Source organism: Staurois parvus, unplaced genomic scaffold (genome assembly GCF_062004578.1).
Source record: "Staurois parvus isolate SC_StPar_1 unplaced genomic scaffold, SC_StPar_1.0 ptg000132l, whole genome shotgun sequence".
NCBI lineage: Eukaryota > Metazoa > Chordata > Amphibia > Anura > Ranidae > Staurois > Staurois parvus.
This window is the reverse complement of record NW_028317928.1, coordinates 440,001-460,650: the sequence shown is the minus strand read 5'-3', so window position 1 is coordinate 460,650 and position 20,650 is coordinate 440,001. Positions and strand designations below refer to the sequence as shown.

General features: G+C 48.0%; 1 protein-coding gene across 1 annotated transcript in view; it reads left to right on the top strand.

Moving 5' to 3' along the window:
• The window catches only part of LOC149466101 (uncharacterized), a 57,422-nt gene that overhangs the window by 27,367 nt on the left and 9,405 nt on the right, over window positions 1–20,650 (top strand). Inside the window, exons 8-12 of the mRNA XM_089672697.1 lie at window positions 12,279–12,326; window positions 16,077–16,188; window positions 16,309–16,440; window positions 16,528–16,764; window positions 16,853–16,961. Of these exons, the coding sequence (XP_089528823.1) occupies window positions 12,279–12,326; window positions 16,077–16,188; window positions 16,309–16,440; window positions 16,528–16,764; window positions 16,853–16,961 (638 nt within the window). The remainder of the gene's footprint in view (window positions 1–12,278; window positions 12,327–16,076; window positions 16,189–16,308; window positions 16,441–16,527; window positions 16,765–16,852; window positions 16,962–20,650) is intronic.

The following is a 20,650-nucleotide window of genomic DNA, read 5'->3' as shown; positions in this document are numbered from 1 at the left end:
AGCATGGAATCATCTTTAAAGGAGAAAGAGCTGTCATACCACAATCACTTAGAAGAGACATTATAGAAAGATTGCACTCGACTCACTTAGGTGTAGAAGGATGTCTACGTCGTGCACAAGAATATGTTTATTGGCCTGGAATGAATGACCACATAAAAAACTTTATAGCACAGTGTGAAATATGTGCATCGTGCAATGATAAGCAACCGAAAGAGACATTGCAACCACATACAATTCCAAACAGACCATGGTCAAAAGTAGGAACAGATCTGTTCACGTGGAACGACAAGGAATATCTGGTAACTGTGGACTATTTTTCCAACTTCTGGGAGATAGACTACTTACAGGACACAAGGGCCAAAACAGTAATTAAAAAACTCAAGGCCCATTTTGCCAGATATGGCATTCCGGATATTGTGTTCTCTGACAACGCCGCTCAATTTACATCGGAAGAATTCAAAAAATTCAGGGAGAGGTGGGAATTTGAGCACCAGACATCATCTCCTGGATATCCGCAGAGTAATGGTAAAGCCGAGTCAGCAGTAAAAACAGCCAAAAGACTCATGCAAAAGGCAAAACAGGCAGGTACAGAGATATACCTGTCTATACTGGACCACAGAAACACACCCACACAAGGCCTAGACACCAGTCCAGCACAGCGGCTTATGAGTAGACGTACAAGGACTCTCCTACCAACTGCAGGTCAACTACTAAAGCCAAAGCTTGTGGGCAATGTTAAAGCCAAACTAACGAAGAATCAAGATAGGCAAGCTTTCTATTATAATAAATCTGCAAAAGATCTGCCTGTTCTCCAGAGCAATGACAATGTACGGATTCAGCCAATAGGGAAATATGACAAACACTGGAAAAAAGCGAAGGTTGTACAGAAATTGGGACCACGGTCCTATGAAATTATAACAGAGGAAGGAAGAAGATGGAGGAGAAATCGGAGACATCTGAGAAAAACACAAGAAGGAGATGATACAGGGCCCTGGGAACAGTATATGGACACTCAAAGCGATGAGACTATGAATACCAGCAACAAAGAAACAGGAACTGCTGAGGAGCATAGGGAGGTCTCTAGGCAGAGAGAGACAGTCCCAGAAAATAGACTGCCAGAATCAGAAGAAACCTCATATGTTACGCGAGCTGGCAGAACAATCAGAAAGCCGGCTCACCTCAAGGATTATATCTAATTTATAGCTATGTTCTACTTCACCATTTTGTGTTTGTTATATTTCATTGTTCTTTTATTTAAAAGAGAAAGGATGTAGCAATATGTTATATGCTGTGTATGGCCTCTAGGGGTCTCACTACTTAGATACTGGTACAACTGTGTTATTCCCACTCTTTGGTTGTAGTTCTAGGGCAGACACATGTATAATGGCAGCTAGAAGCACCTAATAAAATGTCTCCTACTAACTACAGTGTGTGAGCATCTGAGCAGGATCCACTAACAGAACACTGACAATCCTCTCCAGGCTGTGGTCATCCCTGCTGCTTGTGCACCTTTTTCTTCCACACTTTTCCCTTCCACATAACTTTCTATTAATGTGCTTTGATACAGCACTTTGGGAACATCCAACTTCTTTTGCAATTACCTTTTGAGGCTTTCCCTCCTTATGGAGGGTGTCAATGATGGTGTCAGGTCAGCAGTCTTTCCCATGATTGTGATTCCTATTGAACCAGACTGAGAGACCATTTAAAGGCTCAGGAACCCTTTGCAGGTATTATGGCTTAATTAGCTGATTAGAATGGGACACTTTGAGCCGAGAATATTGCAACTTTTCACAATATTCTCATTTTCTGAGATTGTGGATTTGGGGTTTTCATGAGCTGTAAGCCATAATCATCACAATTATGACAAATCACAGCTTGAACTATCTTGCTTTGCATGTAATGAGTCTATCTCATATATTAGATTCACCTTTTAAGTTGCATCACTGAAATAAATGAACTTTTGCACGATATTCAAATTTTTTGAGTTTCAATTGTACACACACAATGTCGAAAAACAGTTTTTTTCTCTTTGCACATATGGATGGAGCTGCTAGCAATCTCCCTCCCTTGACATCATCACGTCAATGGCAACCTTTGAGGTCCATGTACACTGTAGCTGATAAACTGACATTCAGGAACTTTTCTGCGTTTTTTTCAGCAGCCTCTGAACTCTCCCTAATGTTGTCCTATGTGTTCATGTACACATGATCGTTTACAGGCAGTTGAGTTTACAGTTGTTTTTTTGAACGCTGAAAACTTGCGTTCAGCAGTAGATTTTATGGAAAAATGATTGTAAACGTGGCTAAATGCATTTATAGGCGTTTGTGTTTGAAAATTTTTTTTAACTCTTCCATTTCCAGATGCTGTCCAGAGCCTTTTTTCATCATGAAAAATGTATGCAAAGCGTTTTCCTGGTACTCAGATGGACCCGGCACACCATACTTTGAGGTTTCGCATGAAAGAAAATATGTTAGATGCCGCTGCAATAATTTCTGCACAGAAATGAGCTGCAACACATCCAAACACCACAAAAAAAGACAGCTAATCTCAACACATACTGCTCTCCCTGCTTCTGCTCTCTCTCCTTCTGCTCTCTCTGCTTCTGCTCTCTTTGATTCTGCTCTCCCTGCTTCTGCTCTCTCTGCTTCTGCTCTCCCCCCTTCTGCTCTCTCTGCTTCTGCTCTCTCTCCTTCTGCTCTCTCTGCTTCTGCTCTCCCTGCTTCTGCTCTCTCTGCTTCTGCTCTCTTTGATTCTGCTCTCCCTGCTTCTGCTCTCTCTGCATCTGCTCTCCCCCCTTCTGCTCTCTCTGCTTCTGCTCTCCCCCCTTCTGCTCTCTCTGCTTCTGCTCTCTCTCCTTCTGCTCTCTCTGCTTCTGCTCTCTTTGATTCTGCTCTCCCTGCTTCTGCTCTCCCCCCTTCTGCTCTCTCTCCTTCTGCTCTCTCTGCTTCTGCTCTTCCTGCTTCTGCTCTCTCTGCTTCTGCTCTCCCCCTTCTGCTCTCCCTGCTTCTGCTCTCTCTACTTCTGCTCTCCCCCCTTCTGCTCTCCCTGCTTCTACTCTCTCTGATTCTGCTATCTCTTCTTCTGCTCTCCCTGCTTCTGCTCTCTCTGCTTCTGCTCCCTCTGCTTCTGCTCTCCCTGCTTCTGCTCTCCCCCCTTCTGCTCTCTCTGCTTCTGCTATCCCTGCTTCTGCTCTCCCCCTTCTGCTCTCTCTGCTTCTGCTCTCCCTGCTTCTGCTCTCCCTGCTTTTGCTCTCACCCTTCTGCTCTCTCTGCTTCTGCTATCCCTGCTTCTGCTCTCTCTGCTTTTGCTCTCCCCCTTTGCTCTCTCTGCTTCTGCTCTCCCCCCTTCTGCTCTCTCTGCTTCTGCTATCCTTGCTTCTGCTCTCTCTCCTTCTGCTCTCTCTGCTTCTGCTCTCCCTGCTTCTGCTCTCTCTCCTTCTGCTCTCTCTCGTTCTGCTCTCCCTGCTTCTGCTCTTCCTGCTTCTGCTCTCTCTGCTTCTGCTCTCCCCCTTCTGCTCTCTCTGCTTCTGCTCTCCCTGCTTCTGCTCTCCCCCTTTCTGCTCTCTCTGCTTCTGCTCTCCCCCCTTCTGCTCTCTCTGCTTCTGCTCTCCCTGCTTCTGCTCTCTCTGCTTCTGCTCTCCCCCCTTCTGCTCTCTCTGCTTCTGCTATCCCTGCTTCTGCTCTCTCTGCTTCTGCTCTCCCTGCTTCTGCTCTCCCCCTTCTACTCTCTCTGCTTCTGCTCTCCCCCCTTCTGCTCTCTCTTCATCTGCTATCCCTGCTTCTGCTCTCCCTGCTTCTGCTCTCTCTGCTTCTGCTCTCTCTGTTTCTGCTCTCCCTGCTTCTGCTCTCTCTGCTTCTGCTCTCTCTGCTTCTGCTCTCCCTGCTTCTGCTCTCCCTGCTTCTGCTCTCTCTGCTTCTGCTCTCCCCTTTTCTGCTCTCTCTGCTTCTGCTCTCCCTGCTTCTGCTCTTTCTGCTTCTGCTCTCCCTGCTTCTACTCTCCCCCCTTCTGCTCTCTCTGCTTCTGCTCTCTCTGCTTCTATTTCTCTCAAAATATCTGAAATAGTTAATTTTTTACTGTTTTTCAGTGCATTTGGGAAGGTCTCCTGAGGTTATCTTTAAAAAACGCTTCTAAACGCAAATGCACATAAACACGGCTAAACAGACGTTTTTTAACCTACGTTTTCCAGCAGTCAGTTTCCATCCTTCAGAAGTGTCCCGTGTACATGGAGCCTTAGGGCTCATGTACACTGCAGCTGATAAACGCACGTATAGGAGCTTTTCTGCATTTTTTTCAGCAGCCCCCGAACTCTCCCTAATGTTTTCCTATATGTCCATGTACACATCGTCGTTTACAGGCAGTTGAATTTACTGTCGTTTTTTTTTAATGCACCAAACTTGTGTTCAGGAGTAGATTTTTATCAGCGTTTCAAACGTGGCTAAACACGTTTATATGTGTTTGCGTTTAAAAGCATTTTTTAACTGTTCCATAACCAGATGCTGTCTAGAGCCTTTTTTTCATCATCAGAAATGCATGGACAGCGTTTTCCATGAATTCAAATGGACCCGGTACACCAGCGCAGTCAGTTCCAGGTTTCGCGTGAAGGAAAAATGGTAGAGCGTGCCGCATTATGCTCATGATGGGATCCATAGTGACTACAACCTCAAAAGACAGGTCATCTCCACACATACTGCTCTCTCTGCTTCTGCTCTCTCTATTTCTCTCAAAATGTCTGAAATAGTTAATTTTTTACCATTTTTCCAGTGCATTCTGGGCATTTGGGAAGGTCTCCTGAGGTTACCTTTAAAAAACCGTTCTAAATGCAAACACGGTATGCAAACTCAGCTAAACTGACATTTTTTAACCACCTCCCACCCGCCATATAGTAAAATGATGGGCGCAAGGTGGTTCTCTCGTTCTGATAGGACGTCATATGATGTCCTTCCATTCTCACCACGCATGCGCGGCTCAGGGAGCGCACAGCACGGCGATCGCCGGTGCGCTGTGTCCCTCGGACACAGAAAATCACGGAAAGAGCCGAAGATGTTTGCTCGGTCACATGTAAACACGGAAATGCCTGTTATCAGCATTTCTCTCCTCTCGAGCTGTCACGCTGACAGCTCATGAGGAGATGAGAGCCGGTAATCGGCTTTCCACGGAGCTGACATGTACACTGATCATCAGGGCACTGATGATCAGTGTGCCCTGATGATCAGTGTGGCCCCAGAAGTGCCACCTGTCAGTGTCCAACAGTGCCAGCAGTCAGTGCTCACCAGTGCCACGTGCCAGTGCCCATCAGTGCCACATCAATGCCACATATCAGTGCATACCAGTGCACCTCAATGCCACATATCAGTGCCCATCTGAGCTGCCTTTCAATGTCACCCATCAGTGCCAGTCAGTGCCACCTATCAATGCCAATCAGTACCACCCATCAGTGCTGCCAATCTGTGCCACCTATCAGTGCCAGTCAGTGTCGCCTATCAGTGCCAGTCAGTTCCGCCTAACAGTGCCAGTCAGTGCCAGTCAGTGCTGCCTATCATTGCCGCCTATCAGTGCAATATATCAGTGTCACGTATCAGTGCTGCCTTTCAGTGCCCATCAGTGATGCCTGTCAATGCCCATCAGTGCAACCTACCAGTGCCTCCTCATCAGTGCCTATCAGTGTCACCTATCAGTGTCCATCAGTGCAGCCTATCAGTGCCCATCACTGCAGCCTCATTAGCTCACATCAGTGAAGGAGAAAAATCACTTATTTACAAAATTGTATAACAAAAACTAAGAAAAACGTTTTTTTTTTTCAAAATTTTCAGTGGTTTTTGGTTTGTTTAAGAAAAAATAAAAATCCCAGAGGTGATTAAATACCACGAAAAGAAAGCTCTATCTGTCTCAAAAAAATGATAAAAATTTAATATGGGTACAGTTTTGCATGACCGCGCAATTGTCATTCAAAGTGTGACAGCGCTGAAAGCTGGAAATTGGCCTGGGCAGGAAGGGGGTATAAGTGCCCTGTAGGCGAGGGGTTAACCTACTTTTTCCAGCAGTCAATTTCCATCGTTCAGAAGTGTTCCGTGTACATGGAGCCTTAGGAAAAACAAAAATGGAGTTGCTAAATTGGGGGTTTCACCCAGTAACTATCTTTCAGCTGGCTAAAAAACTACAAAAACAATTTGGAATTTATTTACCACCTGACTTAAAAAAAAAAATGAAATCATGAAGGCTTGTCCTTGGAAATGCAAAAAATATGCCAGGGTCCTCCTGCAATGTCCCCAATACCGAGGCCAAATCTCTGACAGCAGTAGCTAAATCTTAATGCATGCCAAAGAACTTTGATTGGAAAACCTCATCCCACACGTCCAACAGTCTATGGACTATCAACAAAATAGTGGTCCATCCCAGTGTAGTATCTTGGCATAGATGAAGACACCTCCATTTTCAGCTCCAGTAAATTGACGTCTTTCTTGCTTTAGCTGACTATTCTCAGATTGTAACCTGGTTATTTGGGTTTTAAAAGAGACTTGGCTTTGGCTACTGTGGCCTCCATGCCTGGGAGAATTGACCCACCTTGCAGAGTACACTTCGTTGCGTCTTGGTGCAGTTTTGGTGTACCGAGAGTTCCTTTGCACAAAACAATATCGTGCGATGTGCCCCAACTTTTTACAAGCAGTACATCTCAGAACTGCCTTCCCTGAAGTAGCCCTTCTCTGAGCACATGACGACTGAGACACATTACAATGGCTGGAATCTCGAGACCTCACACTCTCGTTGTCTGAGGAACATTCACCACCAATAGACTCCTCCGATGTGTTCCCTACCACGGCATTACTATGACGGTCAGACCCATTCTCTATTTCCAAGCCCAAATCAGTCTCAACAGCTGCTACAAAACCATTGTCTAAACCAGCCTTTCTCAACCAGGGTGCCCAGGTGCCTTGGGGTACCTCGAGGCTTCTTCAGGGGTGCCTTGGCAAAACGAATCCTAGTTTGACCCTCCAACAGCCCCTTTCCATCAGTGCTGGGGTCACATTAGCTCAGTGATGGAGAAAAACTGAGGGAGAGGAGAAACATTAGAACAGCCTTTCTCAACCAGGGTGCCCAGGCACCCTGGGGTGACTTGAGGCTTCTTCAGGAATGTCTTGAGGCTTCTTCAGGGGTGCCTTGAGGCTTCTTCAGGGGTGCCTTGGCAAATGTCTAAAAATTGCCCAAAACTTGTATACAAGGGTGGAATAAGCCTGCCTTTTAGTTACACAAAGCCACAGGTTTTCATTGTGCACCATTACAACCTTTTAGGCGCCTGCGTCCTGACAACCAATGACATCATCAGTTGAGGAGCATGTCAGCTGCCTGCACCGCATCCTAGTTTGACCCTCCAACAGCCCTTTTCCATCAGTGCTGGGGTCACATTAGCTCAGTGATGGAGAAAAACTAAGGGAGAAGAGAAACACTAGAACAGCCTTTTTCAACCAGGGTGCCCAGGCGCCCTGGGGTGACTTGAGGCTTCTTCAGGGGAGCCTTGAGACTTCTTCAGGGGTGTCTTGGAAAATGTCTAAAAATTGCCCAAAACTTGTATACAAGCCAGCGGGTGGAACAAGCCTGCCTTTTAGTTACACAAAGCCACAGGTTTTCATTGTGCGCCATTACAACCTTCTAGCCGACGGTGTCCTGACAACCAATGACATCATCAGTTGAGGAGGATGTCAGCTGCCTGCACCGCATCCTAATTTGACCCTCCCCTGCCACTTTCCGTCAGTGCTGGGGTCACATTAGCTTAGTGATGGAGAAAAACTGAGGGAGAGGAGAAACGCTAGAATACTAGTCAGTAGCAGCGTGCAAAAGTGTATTTGCTTTGGAAGAATAAATCACCTCTAATGTTGGGTGTCCTCTGTGTGTGGATGTTGCTGTGTTGTATAAAACTATTGGAATAGTTTTTCACATTTTAGAATGGGGTGCCTCAAGACTGTCCATAAATTTTAAAGGGTGCCTCGGGACTGTCCATAATTTTAAAGGGTGTCTCGAGACTGTCCGTAATTTTAAAGAGTACCTCGAGACTGTCCGTAATTTTAAAGGGTGCCTCGGGATTGTCCATAATTTTAAAGGGTGCCTCGGGACTGTCCATCATTTTAAAGGGTGCCTCAAGACTGTCTGTAATTTTAAAGGGTGCCTTGGGACTGTCCATCATTTTAAAGGGTGCCTCAAGACTGTCCGTAATTTTAAAGGGTACCTCGGGACTGTCCGTAATTTTAAAGGGTGCCTCGGAACTGTCCATAATTTCAAAGGGTGCCTCGGGAATGTCCATAATTTTAAAGGGTGCCTCGGGACTGTCCATAATTTCAAAGGGCGGCTCGGGACTGTCCATAATTTTAAAGGGCGCCTCGGGACTGTCCATAATTTTAAAGGGTGCCTCGGGACTGTCCATAATTTTAAAGGGTGCCTTGACTGAAAAAAGGTTGAGAAACCGTGGTGTAAACATCCATCATAGACCTGTCTCTGCTAAACATGGAGAATGGTCGACCTTCGCACGTCCAGAGCACGTCTCCCGTATAGCCCCCTGGGCATTATCCAGACATTCTCTAACAAACGTCATCTCATTGCGGAATTTAGAGTTTCCATTAGTAATACGCTTACTCTCTGCGGTAAATATAGCCGCCTGCTGGGCAAGAAATTTCACATTTTCAACTTCAGCTTTGAAAAACTCCACCTCGTCTTCCAATTTCTGCTTCTGCTGAAAAACAGATTTGCGTTCCTCTGCTGTCCAGCCGGCAGCAGAAATGAGCACACACTTCGCCTTATGTGGATTTAATTCTTTGCCAAAAATGTTTTTATCCACCCATTTTTGTGCTTTCCACCAGATCCTTGTATACCTCGAACAATACCCTCAGTGTCCTTTATTTGTGCCACCTTTTTCAAAATTCCCTCCATTATTGAGACACACACAAGTATACTCAGCACAAGGTCACCAAAGCAAGAGTAATGACACCAAACGCTGCTGCTTGTTGCAGAATACACTTTAACACCCAGATAACAAAAAAAATTCTCAACAAAAGTAACAACTATCCATAGAACAATTAAAAAAAACAAAACACCCACTCACCAACTGCTAGGGCTCCTAGGCCAGCCTTTCTCAACCAGGGTGCCTTCAAGCTTCTTCAGGGGTGCTTTCAGGCTTCTTCAGGGGTGCCTTCAGGTTTCTTCAAGGGTGCCTTCAGGCTTCTTCAGGGGTGCCTTCCGGCTTCTTCAAGGGTGCCTTCAGGCTTTTTCAGGGGTGCCTTCAGGCTTCTGCATGGGTGCTTTCAGGCTTCTTCAGGGGTGCCTTCAAGCTTCTTCAGGGGTTCTTTCAGGCTTCTTCAGGGGTGCCTTCAGGCTTCTTCAGGAGTGCTTTCAGACTTCTTCTGGGATGCCTTCGGGCTTCTTCAGAGGTGCCTTCGGGCTTCTTCAGGTGTGCCTTCGGGCTTCTTCAGGTGTGCTTTCGGGCTTCTTCAGGTGTGCTTTCAGGCTCCTTCAGGGGTGCCTTCAGGCTTCTTCAGGAGTGCTTTCAGGCTTCTTCTGGGGTGCCTTCAAGCTTCTTCAGGAGTGCCTTCAGGCTTCCTCAAGGGTGCCTTCAGGCTTCCTCAGGGGTGCCTTGGTAAAATGCCCAAAAATTGTATACAAGCCAGCGGGTGGAGCAAGCCTGCCTTTTAGTACACAAAGCCACAGCTTTTGATTGTGCACTTTTATGACCTTCTAGCTGTCTGCATCCTGACAACCAATGACGTCATCAGTTGACAAGAAGGATGTCAGGTGCATGCACATCAACCTTGTTTGGCCCTCCCCTGCTCCTCTCCATCAGCACTGGGGTTACATTAGCAGATTGAGGGAGAGAAAATGAGAGATACACCCCGGAATACTGGTCGGTTCCAACGGGCAACATGTATTTGCTTTGGAAGAAAAAATCACCTCGAACGTTGGGTGTACTGGATGTGTGAAGAAGAGTTTTTTACATTTTAGATTGGGGTGCCTTGAGATTATCCATCATTTTATAGGGTGCCTTCACTGAAAAAAAGGTTGAGAAACTCTGGCCTATACAAAATATAGAGCACTGACGTTTGTCGCTGTTTCACGGTTGTGTGCAATTTTAAGGCTTGCCATGCTGGGTGTCCATTTACTTGGCGCAACCTCATTTTTTACTGAAATTGGTTGCTGTTTCACGGTCATGCGCAATTTTAAGGCTTGCTATGTTGGATGTCTACTCGGTGCAGCCTCATTTTTTACTGACGTTTGTCGCTGGTTCACGGTCATGCGCAATTTTAAGGCTTGCCATGTTGGGTATTTATTTATTCGGCACAACCTCATGTTTTACTGGTTTGTCACTGCTTCACAGTCGTGCGCAATTTTAAGGCTTGCTATGTTGGGTGTCTACTTGGTGCAGCCTCATGTTTTACTGATTTGTTGCTGTTTCACGGTCATGCACAGTTTTACGGCTTGACATGTTGGGTGTCTATTTACTTGGTGTAACCTCATGTTTTACTGGTTTGTTGCTGTTTCATGTTCGTGCGCAATTTTAAGGCTTGCCATGTTGGGTGTCTACTTGGCGCAACCTCATTTTTTTACTGAAGTTTGTCGCTGTTTTACAGTCTTGCACAATTTTAAGGCTTGACATGTTGGGTGTCCATTTACTTGGCGTAACCTCGTCTTTTATGGAAGTTTGTTGCTGTTCTACTGTCGTGCGCAATTTTAAGGTTTACCATGTTGGTTGTCTACTTGGTGCAACCTCATTTTTTACTGGTGTGCTGCTGTTTCACGGTCGTGCGTAATTTTAAGGTTTGACATGCTGGGTGACTATTGGTGCAACCTCATGTTTTACTAAAGTTTGTTGCTGTTTCACGGTTGTGCGCAATTTTAAGGCTTGCCATGTTGGGTGTCTATTTATTTGGCACAACCTCATGTTTTACTGGTTTGTCGCTGTTTCACGGCCGTGCACAATTTTAAGGCTTGCCATGTTGGGTGTCTGCCTAGTGCAACCTCATTTTTTACTGGTGTGTCGCTGTTACACGGTCGTGCCCAATTTTAAGGCTTACCATGTTGGGTGTCTATTTACTTGGCGCAGTGTCATGTTTTACTGGTTTGTCGCTGTTTCACGGTCGTGCGCAATTTTAAGGCTTGCCATGTTGGGTGTCTATTTACTTGGCGCAGCCTCATGTTTTACTAAAGTTTGTCGCTGTTTCACGGTTGTGCGCAATTTTAAGGCTTGACATGTTGGGTGTCCATTTACTTGGTGTAACCTCGTCTTTTACAGAAGTCTGTTGCTGTTTTACGGTCGTGCGCAATTTTAAGGTTTGCCATGTTGGGTGTCCACTTGGTGCAACCTCATTTTTTACTGGTGTGCTGCTGTTTCACGGTCATGCGCAATTTTAAGGTTTGACATGCTGGGTAACTATTGGTGCAACCTCATGTTTTACTAAAGTTTGTTGCTGTTTCATGGTCGTGCGCAGTTTTAAGGCTTGCCATGTTGGGTGTCTATTTGCTTGGTGCAACCTCATGTTTTACTTAAGTTTGCCACTGTTTCACTGTCGTGCGCAGTTTTAAAGCTCACCATGTTGGGTGTTTATTTGGCACAACCTCATGTTTTACTGTTTTTTTGCTGTTTCACAGTCGTGCGCAATTTTAAGGCTTGCCATGTTGGGTGTTTATTTACTTGGTGCAACCTTGTGTTTTACTGGTTTGTTGCTGTTTCACGGTCATGCGCAATTTTAAGGCTTGCCATGTTGGGTGTCTATTTAGTTGTTGTAACCTCGTATTTTACTGGATTGTCGCTGTTTCACGGTCGTGCACAGTTTTAAGGCTTGACATGTTGGGTGTCCATTTACTTGGTGCAACCTCATTTTTTACTGATTTGTCGCTGTTTCACAGTCGTGCACGCAATTTTAAGGCTTACCATGTTGGCTGTACAGGAGAAGACCAGGGAAAACATTACTGAATTATTATTATTTTTTTTATTGTGGGTCCAACAAGGTGTCTACACAGCCCTGGGTGAATTTGCTATAGTAATACAGCCTTACAAGTTGAGCTACAACAAAATGGCCGCCTAGTCTGCGTGCTAAGGAAATGTCTCCATCAGGTGTGCACATGCAGCCTGTATAACTACGGACGTCCGCCGCTTTGGGCTCCTAGAAAATGGCCGCCGGAGGGGGTTGAAATCTCGCGCATGCCTCCTTTGGCTACGGCCGGCAGCGGTGGCCATGTTGGGTGTGGGCACTGCGGCGTGGAAATTCCGGAGAGGAAGTGGGCAAGCCATAGAGAGGAAGTGGGCTGCAGATCCTTTGTATTCAGCATAGAGGGGTGCTGAGAGGAAGGTGAGTGTGCTCTTTGGGAGGACCCCAATTTTCGGCTGTATTATATGGAGGGGAAGACTTTTATCAGCCCTGGGATCATTCTATTCATGTCCAGAGCTGGATTACATATCTGTGACACCAAAGAGGACCAGTCACCATGGCACCAATGCAGAGATGTGTAATGATCAGGGTTCTGCAGGCTTACCTATAATAGATCGATATCTGCCCCGTATTTACTTACCGACTCTTCAGCCGGAGGGTCGGGGGGGGCTCAGAGGTCGCTTCGAGCTAAACGGTCGACGCCCGGTCACCGGGTGGACCTCTCATGCAGCCTTCCAGCTCTTTAGTGCATCCAGCCGTAGAAAATAACTGCACCCCGTAGTTAAGAAGGAGGTAGAAGGCTAGGTGGACTCCTTGGTCGTCTTCGAGGTTTGGAACTCCAAAGGCGAGTGGCAGAATGCGGTTCTGCTTCTGGCAGTTCTTTCCCCTTTAAATGGCTGATCAATGGTGGTTTTTAGCTGGGGAACCCAACATGGGTGAGCAGATGGAGCAAGAAATGAGATGTTCTTGGCTGGAAGGAGATCAAGGTTGAGGATCTTCTATGGAGGGAAATAGTGTACCATCCAGGATCATGGTTGTGGATGGTCTACTATTCCAGCAAGGAAGAAGATAGGTAGGTGCTTCCGGATGGAAGAAGATCAGGTGAAGTGTGAGAATCTGCTATGGAGAAAAATAGGGTTCTAGATGGTCTACTCTCAGTTCTACTATCGCAGTTCCTGCCCCTTTAAATGCCTAATCAATGGCAGTTTTCAGTTGGGGAACCCACTTGGGTGAGCAGAGGGAGCAATAAATTAGATGGATGTTCTTGGCTGGAAGGAGATCAAGAGAAGGTTGAGGATCTTCTATGGAGGGAAATAGTGGACCATCCAGGATCATGGTTCTGGATGGTCTACTATTCCAGCAAGGAAAAACATAGGTAGGTGCTTCTGGATGGAAGAAGATCAGGAGAGTTGTGAGGATCTCCTATGGAGAAAAATAGGGTTCTAGATGGTCTACTCTCAGTTCTACTATCGCAGTTCCTACCCCTTCAAATGGCTAATCAAGGGCGGTTTTCAGTTGGCAACCCACTTGGATGAGCAGAGGGAGCACTAAATTAGATGGGTGTTCTTGGCTGGAAGGAGATCAAAAGAAGGTTGAGGATCTTCTATGGAGGAAAAAAGTAGACCATCCAGGATCAAGGTTCTGGATGGTCTACTTTTCCAGTTCTACTATGGCAGTTCTTGCCCTTTTAAATGGCTAATCAATGGCGGTTTTCAGTTGGTAACCCACTTGGATGAGCAGAGGGAGCACTAAATTAGATGGGTGTTCTTGGCTGGAAGGAGATCAAAAGAAGGTTGAGGATCTTCTATGGAGGAAAAAAGTAGACCATCCAGGATCATGGTTCTGGATGGTCTACTTTTCCAGTTCTACTATGGCAGTTCTTGCCCTTTTAAATGGCTAATCAATGGCGGTTTTCAGTTGGTAACCCACATAGATGAGCAGAGGGAGCACTAAATTAGATGGGTGTTCTTGGCTGGAAGGAGATCAAAAAAGGTTGAGGATCGTCTATGGAGGGAAAAAGTAGACCATCCAGGATCCTGGTTCTAGATGGTCTACTATTCCAGCAAGGAAGAAGATAAGTAGGTGCTTCCGGATGGAAGAAGATCAGGAGAAGTATGAAGATCTGCTATGGAGAAAAATGGTAGACCATCCACGTACCAAGGTTTTGTATGGTCTTCTATTCCAGCTCCACTGTGGCAGTTCTTGCCCCTTTAAATGGCTGATCAACGGTGGCTTTTAGCTGGGGAACCCACATGGTTGAGCAGAGCAAGCAAGAAAGTAGATAGGTGTTCTTGGCTGGAAGAAGATCAAGAGAAGTGTGAGGATCTGCTGTGCAGAAAAGTAGTAGACCATCTAGGACCAGGCTTCTGGATAGTCTGCTATCCAGTTCTACTTTTGCAGTTTTTACCCCTTTAAATGGCTGACCACTAGTGGTCTTCAGCTGGGGAATGCACTTAGGTGAGCAGAGGGAGCAAGAAATTTGATGGATGTTCTTGGGGAAAAGTAGACCATCTAGGACCAGGGTTCTGGAAGGTCTACTATTCCAGGTCAATTACGGCAGTTCTTGCCCGTTTAAATGGCTGAACAGTGGTGGTTTTCAGCTGGGGAACTCACATGAGTGGGCAGAGCAAGGACAAAGTATATGGGTGTTTCTTGTTGGAAGGAGATCAGGAGAAGCTTGAAGATCTGCTATGGAGGAAAATTGTATACCATCTAGGACCAGGGTTATGGATGGTCTACTATTCCATGTCTACTATGGCAGTTCTGACCCCTTTAAATGGCTGGTTAATGGTTGTTTTCAGATGGGGAATCCACATGGGTGGGCACGAGGAAGAAAGTAGATGCGTGTTCTTGGCTGGAAGAAGATCAGGAAAAGTTTGAGAATCTTCTATGGATAAGAGTAGACCATCCAGGACCAGGGTTCTACTGTGGCAGTTCTTGCCCCTTTAAATATCTGATCAGTGGTGATTTACAGTTGGGGAACACAAATGGGTGAGCAGAGCGAGGAAGAAACAAGGTGGGTGTTCTTGGCTGAAAGGCAATCAGTGTGAGGATCTGCCATAGAACAAAATAGTAGACTTTCCAGGACCAGTTCCAGTTATTCGGTCAAAGTTTTTGCCCCTTTAAATTACTGAACAATGGTGGCTTTCACCTGGGAAAACCACATGCTTTGGCACAGCAAGGAAGAAGGTAGGTGGGTGCTCCGGGCTAGAAGGTGATCAGGAGAAGGTTGATGATCTGCTATGGCGGAAAATAGAATATCTAGGACCAAGGTTATGGATAATCTACTATTCAGTTCTACTATGGCAGGTCTTGCCCCTTTAAATGGCTGATCAATGGTGGTTTTCAGCTAGGAAAACCAACATGCGGAGTGAGAAAGAAGGTCGTTGGGTGTTCTTGGCTGGAAGTAGATCAGGAGAAGGTTGAGGATGTTCTATGGAGGAAAATTGTGCATTCAGTATCATGTCTACTATTCCATTTCTACTATGGCAGTTCTTGCCCTTTTAAATAGCTGATCTGTGGTGGTTTTGCAGCTGGTAAACCCACAGGGGTGAGGAATAAGGTAGGTGGGTGCTCCTGGTTAGAAGGAAATCAAGAGAAGGTTAAGGACCTGCTATGGAGGACCATTACAGACCCTCCTGGACCAGGGCAGGTACCCTTCTGCAACCAGACCAAACCTAGTCAGACTTTGTGAAGTTGACAGAGTCGGACCGGGTCATGGTCCAGGAGGAACATTTTGTAAATAACAAGCTCTTCTGATGATGATGATCTGCTTTGTAAGGAACCTCATGAGCACTATTCAGATTGGGGCTTTAATTGGCAGCTGTGACTCTGAGGAGCCTCTGTGGAATTTAGTGAGCTCAGAGATTTACAAAGATGGCTGACATCATGCAGCTGGTGAGCTCGAGGAGCCTGTGATGCACCTACACATCTGGTTAGAAGAGGGCTCCTTAGTTCTCCATGGACCTGTTGTATCCAGAAGTTCTACCACTCATAAAAACTGCTTTACTAAAAACGTTAAAAGCCATATTCCTTTTTTTAAAAGTAAAGATGAACCAGATTCCTGGATGTTGTTTATCTATTGTATCATTTTTTTTACAGTGTTCTGCTTTTATTGTACTTCACCATCATGGCTGCTGTGACCTCACCATAGTCCTTGTCTTCTACCAGGTCCCGAGTCTTCTTCCTGACTGTTCCGCCGAAGATGGACAAGGAAAGGATCAAGATCACCGAGAGGATATTAAACCTTACCTTAGAGATTGTCTGCCTTCTGACTGGAGAGGTGAGGAGCATTCTGGGAGGTCCCATCACAAAACTCTTATCTCTATTATTAAAACCTAGACTTTTTCGGAGAGGTGAGGTGGATTCTGGGAGGTCACATGGCTATGTTGTTTTCTTACAGAGTTTTCCTCCTGTGAAGTCTGGTGACCATGTGATCATCACAGTGCCTACACTGCAATCGCTGATACCTGAGAGAAAAGATAAGAAGATCCTAGAGGTGACCCAGAAGATCATCGAGCTGCTGACAGGAGAGGTAAGTGGTGCCACAAATTTTCGGGTGTGATCCAGTTACAGACAAGTGCTGTGGCTGGATGGTGACGGGTATCATTGTGTGTGTCAGGTTCCTATAAGGTGTCAGGATGTCACTGTCTATTTCTCTATGGAGGAGTGGGAATTTTTAGAAGGACACAAGGATCTCTACAAGGATGCCATGGTCGAGGACCCGAGGAGAGATGACGCCACGATGGAAGACCAGAAGAAAGCAGACATTGTGAAGATGAGACCAGGGAGGAGTCCCAGCCCTCGCAATGCTTGGGATTGCACGCAAGAAGATCACAACTACGCCCAACATTTCCAGGTAGGAGGCTCAGAGGAATATTTAACCTGCCCTTTTCTATACTGTGTTCAAACATGGACCATAAATCCTATCATACTATCACATTTAGAACGGAATCTTGGAAAATATTAAAATTAAAGAAGAGGAGAAAGAGGATGATGAGATGGTGATCATGGTTCGGGTGAAAGAAGAAGAAGTCCCTATAGAGATTGGTGCCGGTGAGTAATAAACACCAAATCCATAGAAAAGTCCAAACTCTTTGCCCAGTCACTACAGCAACCTCTTCTTGGGAGAGATCAGAAGCCATCAACCTAAAGTCTTATCAGCCAAACTTGGCCCTACTGGACATGAAAACTCTGGTGAAAACTTTCTTCAATTTCATATTCTTCAGGTTTCCTTGCTTCTGTGGTTGGTTATAGTAAGCCTTTTAGACTCTTCTCGGAGGTCCTAGTTCGTAGTCACCGATGATTGGTCAAGATATGTCTTGAATTCCTACAGAAAGTCTTTGGTAGCTGAAAGAGACAGGATCATCCATTGAAGTTTGTGTATAGATGTGTGCTCCAGCAGTAGTTAAAAGGTTCAGTAGAAGACCTATGAAGAGTAGAAATGAGCTAGGTTCCGTTCCACACTGTCCAAATCCAGTTCGCCCAAACTAACGGGAAGCTCTCACATCCCTGCCGGCCTAGTGAGCTGCGGGTGGGTATGCTTGTGACATCATTGACCTAATATGGCCACATTTAGAGATATTTCTAGTGGTTTCCTTGCTGGGAGCTCTGGTCCTCATATGGTTGGTTATGACCAGACTTTTCTGCAGTTTCTAGACACTGATGAATTGCCTGGCAGATGTCAGGTCTCGCCTTCTGCTGGCCAAGATATCAGAATTAATTATTGATGGTCCTTGAGCAGCAAGTCTCAGGTAGCTTAGCCACTTGGGAACATCTTTAGGGACTTGATTTTTACGTAAGCACCAGCAGTAGTCCCAAGGCTTGTTAGGAGACCCATGGAGAGTGCAACTACTGATGCACCAGGGCTAAGCCATAGGTGGTCCTTGAGTAGCAAGCTTAGCCACTCGAAAACATCTGTAGGGACTTGCGTCTTGATGTCCTGCCATCTCCAGGTGTCCTGTCATCCCTGGGCGTCCTGCCATCCCCGGGCGTCCTGTCATCCCCGGGCGTCCTGCCATCCCCGGGCGTCCTGCCATCCCCGGGCGTCCTGTCATCCCCGGGCGTCCTGCCATCCCCGGGCGTCCTGCCATCTCCAGGTGTCCTGTCATCCCTGGGCGTCCTGCCATCCCCGGGCGTCCTGTCATCCCCGGGCGTCCTGTCATCCCCGGGCGTCCTGCCATCCCCGGGCGTCCTGCCATCCCCGGGCGTCCTCGTCCAGTCATCCGGGCGTCCTGTCATCCCCGGGCGTCCTGCCATCCCCGGGCGTCCTGCCATCCCCAGGCGTCCAGTCATCCGGGCGTACTGTCATCTCTTGACGTCCTGTCATCCCCGGGCGTCCTGTCATCCGCGGGCGTCCTGTCATCCGCGGGCGTCCTGTCATCCCCGGGCGTCCTGCCATCCCTGGGCGTCCTGCCATCCCCGGGCGTCCAGTCATCCGGGCGTACTGTCATCTCTTGACGTCCTGTCATCCCCGGGCGTCCTGTCATCCCCGGGCGTCCAGTCATCCCCGGGCGTCCAGTCATCCCCGGGCGTCCTGTCATCCCCGGGCGTCCAGTCATCCCCGGGCGTCCAGTCATCCCCGGGCGTCCTGTCATCCCCGGGCGTCCTGCCATCCCCGGGCGTCCTGCCATCCCCGGGCGTCCTGCCATCCCCGGGCGTCCTGCCATCCCCGGGCGTCCTGCCATCCCCGGGCGTCCTGTCACCTCTGGGCGTCCTGTCATCCCCGGGCGTCCTGTCACTTCTGGGCGTCCTGCCATCCCCGGGCGTCCTGTCACCTCTGGGCGTCCTGTCATCCCCGGGCGTCCTGTCACTTCTGGGCGTCCTGTCATCCCTGGGCGTCCTGTCACTTCTGGGCGTCCTGTCATCCCCAAGCGTTCTGTCATCCCTGGGCATCCAGTCATCCGGGCATACTGTCATCTCTTGACGTCCTGTCATCCCCGGGCGTCCTGTCATCCCCGGGCGTCCTGTCATCCCCGGGCGTCCTGTCATCCCCGGGCGTCCTGTCATCCCCGGGCATCCAGTCATCCGGGCATACTGTCATCTCTTGACGTCCTGTCATCCCCGGGCGTCCTGTCATCCCTGGACGTCCTGTCATCCCCGGGCGTCCTGCCACCTCTGGGCGTCCTGTCATCCCCGGGCGTCCTGCCACCTCTGGGCGTCCTGTCATCCCCGGGCGTCCTGTCATCCCTGGGCGTCCTGTCACCTCTGGGCGTCCTGTCATCCCCGGGCGTCCTGTCATTCATTTTGCTCCTCACTTTTTGTTTGAACTGACAACGCAGAGGCTTTGCTGCGCTAAAATCCAAAACGTCGTTGTCAGCTCTGTCCAGTTCTCCTGTGATGAACTACGGAACACATCCCCCTGCCAGAACATGAGGGGGGGGGTGTTCTGTAGTCTAGCAGGGGGTGAATTGGGCAGGGCTGACATTTCTGCTTAGGATGTCGGTCATGGGTCTAGCTTAATGAAAAAAACGAAAAAAAAAAAAAAAATCGCATGCTAGGTCGCACCCTATTGTCCGCAATTACAGCGGTCGTATCGGCGCAGTTCAAACTTGGTCGGAGCCGATTTCTAGAGTGGCGCAGGCACTACTTTTGGTGCGATTGCCATAGACCTCGGTGTCAGACGTCTTGCAAATCACACCTCAAATTGGCAGGACCCCCGACTGCGAAATCTGTAAGTCGCACGATTTCAAACTCGGGATCGGTGTCACCGGGGTATAAGTAAACGTGATTTGGCTCACATTTTTGTGAAAGTTTGGCAGCCTTGACTATCGGATTCGTGACGGATCTATCTCAGCAGCTCTAGGCTGACGACTTAACTACCTGCCGACCGCAGATAGCCGAATGACGGCTGCACTGCGGCCGGCCAGTTCTGAGTGGACGTCATATGACGTCCTCCCAGGACGCGCTCTCCTGGGCGCGCACCCGGCGATCTCTGTGATCGCTGTGTCCTACGGACACAGCTGATCACGTGATGTGGTAAAAGGCCAATCACAGCGGCCTTTTACCACGTGATCAGCGGTGTCCAATGACACGCTGATCAGAGGGAAATGCAAGTGCCGGTTCTCGGCTGCACTTTCTTCACGCTGTCAGATCGTGAGGAAAGTACTGCCGAGAACCGGCAGTTGTCAGAGCGGGGATCGGCACCGATCATCAGGGTCACTGATCACCAGTGCCCTGATGATCGGTGCCCAGCAGTGCCACCCGCAAGTTCCGTCCAGCAGTGCGCCCACTAGCTCCGCCCACCTGTGCCCAGCAGATCACCCACCTGTGCCCAGCAGTGCACCCACCTGTGCCCAGCAGTGCACCCACCTGTGCCACTCTGCAGTGTCACACACCTGTGCCCAGAAGTGCCACCCACCTGTGCCCACCCACCTGTGCCCACCAGTGCCACCCACCTGTGCCCACCCACCAGTGCAGCCCAGCAGTGCTGCCAGTCAGTGCCACCAGTCAGTGCCCAGGGGTTGTGCCAGTCAGTGCCGCCAGTCAGTGCCCAGCAGTGATGCCAGTCAGTGCCGTCTATCAGTACCCATCATCAGTGTCACCTATCAGTGCCGCCTATCAGTGCTGCATATTAGTGCCGCCTATCCGTGACACCTCATTAGTGCTGTCTATCAGTGCCGCCTATCCGTGCCACCTCATTAGTACTGCCTATCAGTGCCCTTTAGTGCTGCCTATCAGTGCCCATCAGTGCCGCCTATCAGTGCCCATCAGTGCTGCCTCATCAACGCACATCAGTGAAGGAG